At 43.6% G+C, this 6000-nt stretch overlaps 1 protein-coding gene across 1 annotated transcript in view; it reads right to left on the bottom strand.

Moving 5' to 3' along the window:
- The window catches only part of dntt (deoxynucleotidyltransferase, terminal), a 125078-nt gene that overhangs the window by 114597 nt on the left and 4481 nt on the right, over positions 1-6000 (bottom strand). The window contains exons 2-3 of the mRNA XM_087179185.1: positions 5120-5294; positions 2322-2420 (exon numbers count right to left, since the gene is read on the bottom strand). Of these exons, the coding sequence (XP_087035311.1) occupies positions 2322-2420; positions 5120-5294 (274 nt within the window). The remainder of the gene's footprint in view (positions 1-2321; positions 2421-5119; positions 5295-6000) is intronic.

Here is a 6000-nt window from a genome sequence, read left to right as displayed (position 1 = left end):
GGGGGGGGCTCAAGGGGGTCAGGAGAGAGAAGCATTTTTCTAAAATGTCTAAATTCATGTTATTTTCTGTTTTATTTGTTGATATATATGTTCTGTATTGTGCAAATCTTTTGACGTTACACAAAGAAAATTTCCCTCGCAGAGAGCAGATTGTAAGAGTTGAGTGCAAATGTTGGAGTGGCATGGGCTTTCGTTTTTCTTTTTGCAAACAAGATAAAGCTACACACATAAATAATGACAACAAAAAAAAAAAAAAACCCTCAGGACATCACTTGAAGACAAACTGTTGTTGCTAGGTGACAGCGGCACTGGCTAATTTCAATTTGACTCTGGATCACAAACACATACAAACAGGTTAAATGTACACACCCATATACAGTACATAAATGCAATCACAAACACATTCACACACATAACAAGCATTTTTAAGTATCTCAGCACCATTAAAAGCCTTTTCATTAGACATGTATTCACTGGGATTACATCGTTATTGTCTCTCACAATCAAGCAGACGGCAGGGCAGATCAAGGACTGCTTCGCCGCTGTGGATCAATCGCTCGCCCCTTCATTATCGCAGTACAGTAGATGATATGATTTGCTGTGCCTTATTTCTAATCAGAGACTTGTTTTACAGTCAAAGGGTAAGGCAACTAAGTCTTCTATTTCTTTCTGACTAAGATATTTCAAGTAATTGCATTTTGTCTGCCTCAATATTTGCGCTTTACCTTTGGCTTCCTCAAGACCACATCTAGTGCAACCTTTCTCTCTCATCAGAAAGTCTTCTTTGATGTGGCTTTATGTGGAGATAATGAGTTAATCATGGGGATGGGGAAATTGAGTGGGATTGCTAATTGTGGAGTTAATGTGGAAAGAAACAGAGGATAAGAAATTGAACAGCAGCCCTCTGCAGGTGAGACGTGAGTGGGTGCGCACATCTCTACTCGTCTGCCCACGTGAACAAACATGTTTGTGCATGTGTATGAGAGTTTCAATACGCGTGGGTGAATTTCTGTACGTGTGTGTGTGTGTGCGTCTATTATGTAGGTTTACCGTCAGTGGGAAATAGAAAGTCATTATGGAACAGATGCCAAACAAGCCCTCGGTAAGCTGTGCTTAATAGGTCTTAGAGAAGCTCATCAGCAGGTCTCCACACTCCCACACTCTCACACACACACACACACACACACACACACACACACACACACACACACACACACACACACACACACAGGTTTGCCAGTGACTTCACAGTGAAATTGCACATCTCAGACCTCCAGTTTCATATTCTGAGCCAAATATAGCATCAAAACAAGCAAAAGGGAAATGCATGAGTAAACCAATGTTCATGCATTTCTGAGTATATGCTCTATTTCTTCTTTTAGCGAGACAGTGAATGTTGCACAAGGTCTCAGCAGCACTATTAAACTTACAAGTAATTACTTTTTTTATTATAGCTTAATCTTTCAATTATTTTATGACTAATTATTTTCTAGATTAATTGTTTAGTCAGTACAATGTCAGAAAAAAAAAAAATGTCATGTTTCCCAAAGGGACATCTTCAAATTGCTTGTGAACAGTCCAAAAGCCAAGTCAGGCTATTTACAGTGATAAAAAGGCAGCAAAGCGTCACGTTGATGAAGCTGGAAACAACAACAACGTGTGATCGTTGCATGATAAATGCCCTTATTGATTAATCACTTATCAAAAATGAAGGTCAAATACAATCAGCAAGCTGCTCTGTGGTGGTTTATGGTTTGTTTGTTTAATACATTGACTCTATGTAGATACTGGCTTGTTCCTGGTTTCCGACTGTGCACCTGCAGGTATGTTACCAGGACCTGGTTGTTTCCCCTTTCTTTCACGCTCATCAGCACCTAAGCCAATTAAGCACTTCCCTATTCTATGTGGGAACCTGAGCATTCCTTCCTCGGCCGCCCACCTCAGCCACCCCCACCCCTACCTCTGCCCAACCAGATGGCGGAGGGACAGATCCATCATTGCTTGTGAGGAGTGTCACGTCCATCGCCCATCTTGGCGTAGCGCGCGGCGCCACAGGGCGTGTCCGTGCCAGTCCCCCGTGCCAGGGATCGTGGGCATGTCAGCTGTTCCACCTCCGACGTGCCGCAGCTACAGATGCTACTCATTTGCAGGTTAATGTATTTTGTGGGAGAGCTGTGTCAGAGCACCGGTGAGTGAAGCGAGCCATCCATCCAATTAGAGCAGAACAGATTAGCAGGCTTTTTTACATTGTACAGCCTCTGGTGGGCCAACATGAAAAAGTGCAGTTGTGTGTCGAGTGAGGTGAGATAGCATTTTCTTACTGTGAAAATCTTGTTATTGTTTTCTGTGGTTGTCCGTCTCTGGCAGGCGTATTGAGAGACTGTGGCTGTGGGACCTCCTGGAAATGTGGGCAAGATGTCCTGTGTACACAGACAACCAGAGACTCATGAACACACACATACATACAGTCATATATCGTCCTAATTCCTGAGCCTTGGCAAATTGTTGACAGGCTAAATGTGTAAATGTGTGTAAGGTTACTCCTGACTAGCGCAGCGCCAAGCGTTCAAATTGAATTACACAAAAATGTAGCCATTTGCCTTGGAGAAGTTATTTTTATGACTGTGTGTCTCCAGGGCAACAGGCTAATGACACTCATCTCACAGTCTGGTGGCATCCAAATCCATTACACTACCTATCCTGTGGCATTACAAATCTGCTTGCCATCATCCAATTTGCCTCCTGTAAATTGCCTTTTCATTCTATGAAAAAATGGTTCCCCATTTGTAATATATGTGTCAAAAGGATTACCAATGTAATATTAATATTCTTGCAGACAATTAGACATCACAAAAGGGAACATTGTGTCCATAAAATTACCCATGGAATGGGTGGGAGAATGATACAGAGAGGGGAAGAAGAGGAGAAAGAGGAAGATGGAGAGACTGTCACCGCACCGTGTTGAATGGGATCGATGCTGCAGAGGGAACAGGGGTGTCTCAAAAAGATAATGAAAAGACCTGGTTCCTCTCACACTGCTGGGCTGAATCAATCAGTAAGGGATTCAAAAAATGTTCATCATTTATTCTCTGCCAGGAGCGTTCCTGTTCTCCCAAAAAAAAAAAAAAAGGAATAACTTTGAATATATTTCACAGCACAATTTTTCTGCCAATCAAAAGTAAAGATGCCTTAGAAACTCCCTAACTGCGCTCCTTCTAAATACAACAGGAGGCTCTCCCTCACTTTTCCACCTCAGCTGCAGTTTGTTTAATCCAATATGGTATTGTGGGTCCATGGAGACAAACACCTGTGCATCAGCATGCAGAGGCTGGTTTTCCCCATCTGGGCTTGGATATTTTACAGGCCTATAACTCTGTGGCAGCTAAAGCTCTCAGACTGATCTCAGAGGCAGCGTATCCCCTGATGGCCTTCTCTCCTGTGTCCTCTCCACCTTTGCTGTATGGCTTAGATGTAACTAAACCAATGTGTGCAGCCTACATGGCACGGCTTCATTTCTCCACATACCATCTGCTGAGATGAAAAGGTACAGGGAGCGTCGCAGGACCTCACCCACTCCTGCAGCCTCCTCCTCTACACACCCCAGGCTTGTTCTTCCCTTCATTATGATGCCTGTCACACAGGCAGAGGAGGCGCACTCAGGTGAGTAAATGCAATCCTCTCGGGCTGTTGAGCAGGGTCAAAGGTCACAGGGGGGTCCACCTCTAAAGGGAGTCTGCTTGGCCCTGCACCCACGCACCTACACACTAACATCCTCCTCAGGCGCCCGGCCCACCTGTCTGCTAACCACAGAGCAAAGGCAGACACATGTTCACCAGCCAGATGAAAACTCTAAATCCCTGGCAATCATTTCCATTTTTCTTCCTTTTTAGGCAGCATATTCTTACATCTTACCACCTCTCCACTTAAACAGCCTGAGCAGCCTCTCTGCAAGCCAAGAAGTAATGGAAAATGTTACATTTCAGTAGGTTTAATGCTTAAAATTCCTCGCCAACTTGCTGTAGAATATCTATGATTGTGAAATACATTGCATTTTCCGACTATCAAAAGGAGCTGCAGGCAAATGTGCCCGAGAAGTAGCCATTTTAGGGAATATTTTATCTCATGGTAGCCCCTTAAATGGATTTATCTCTCATAAAAAACAATCTCCTAGCGCCACGCAGATAAATGCCACCGCGCATTACCTTGTTGGCTTTGGAGAGCAAAGGCATCACAAAAGCAAGCAGAGAAGTGGGCTTGTGGTTACCTGGGGAGATGGGTCAATAAATGCCAGCATGGCATCATTAGCCTTGTCACTTAATGATGCAGGCGGCTAAAAGCATGACACTGATGTGCCACGCTGACGTGGCTATGTGGAAACAATGCTAGAGCAAGAGAAAAGCGTTTCTGGGGGATTTCACATGGAGGCATAAACACAGCGAATGTCACTGTGACCATTAACGCCGTCACAGGCTGTTAGGAGGAAACGTAGATGGGACTGGCAAACGTGACTCCAGGAGTTGAGTGTTTTTCCCTGTCCACTGTGGGAGGAAAAAGAGACGACATATTTCTTTATTTTGGATCCATATGCTGCCAAGCTCTCGTAGTGCCATCCGCAAGGGAAAACACAGTGTGTGTGTGTGTGTGTGTGTGTGTGTGTGTATGTGTGTGTGTGTGTGTGTGTGTGTGTGTGTGTGTGTGACTATGTATATGCGTTTCACTAAGTGGGGATGCTCGGAGCCCAGACATCCAGCTGATGGGTTTATTTGACACCCCTGTGCAATATGGGGGATGTTTCTGTTGCTATCAGAAAGGTGAAATGTGGTGCTACGAGCAGAGACAGAGGGAAGTTAGATTTGTCCTCCCTGTCAGGGGGCCGACATTATAGATTTGCAGGGAGAAGAGAGGAAGCTTATTCATTATATGTAGATATAGAATATACAGAAAAACTCCACAATGTGCCTTTCCTGCATAAAAAAAGCAATAAATGATTGTGTTTCCTCAAAGCATCAAGTACTGCATGCTTATCTGACATACCCTATAAAAAAACTAGTAGTGCCATCTAGTGCTTCCTCTACATGTGGCTGGATATTTCTGTCTGGCTTGTGACACACACACAAACCTGAATGAGATGTCTGGTCTCCACAGCAACAGGTCTCCCCTCTCTCATGCTGTCAGTGAACCAGCTGATGTCCAACACGTGCACACTGGGTAGATTCTTCAGCTCACACCCCTTGAGCCATGTCCACAGAGATGAAGCCTGGGTGTCCTCTGACACGATATGAGTGACCACATCGCTGCAACCAGAGAAGACGAGGTTTTGGTTTTTTTGTTAGTTGTGGGTAGCAGGAAGAAAAAGCTGTGAACATAACACCAACTTAGTATCATCTTTGAAGTTTATATGGATAACTGCTTGTGCTTCTAGGCACCTGGGAAAACTCTAATATTCACTCTTCTTTTATCTCTGTTTTGGTCCCCACCAACTTTTGGATCTGGATCTTTAGCTGCTAAATGTGCCACTGTGTTCACCAGCTCTGTCTGTCTGCCATTTGATGCTAGGGAAGTAGTGTACAGTGGGTTTTAGAGGGTTTTTTTTTTTTAATTGGTGAAAAGTAAGAGTAAACCAAAACAGTAAAACTGCAGATCAAAAAACCAGAACAAGAAGTTGAAAGATGCAAAAATAAAAAGTGGAAAAGGAATGGAATGAGTCCTAAAACTCGACATTTTAGCATCTCCGGTCTATGGGTTTTTGGTTAGATGACTGAAATAAGGTCTGTGATCAACACAAGCTTAAGATATTTCCATGTTTTATTCTACGAGATAACATACGTCAGTAAATAGCCCAGTCATGACGCTTTAGCAAACTATCACTAACTCTGTAAGAAGAAAGGCTTTTCTAGAAGAGGTCAGAGCTAAATCAAACAACAAGTTGGAAGTTTAGTGGTGGTGACGTTGAGGTCGTGCCACCGTGGTGTAGTTCTGACAGTTGTATTTAGGCCTTAA

This window comes from Seriola lalandi, unplaced genomic scaffold, assembly GCF_002814215.2.
Source record: "Seriola lalandi dorsalis isolate HSWRI2012SDOR001 ecotype SW California unplaced genomic scaffold, Sedor1 jcf7180002054795, whole genome shotgun sequence".
In the NCBI taxonomy this organism is placed as follows: domain Eukaryota; kingdom Metazoa; phylum Chordata; class Actinopteri; order Carangiformes; family Carangidae; genus Seriola; species Seriola lalandi.
This window is presented reverse-complemented; position numbering and strand designations above follow the sequence as displayed.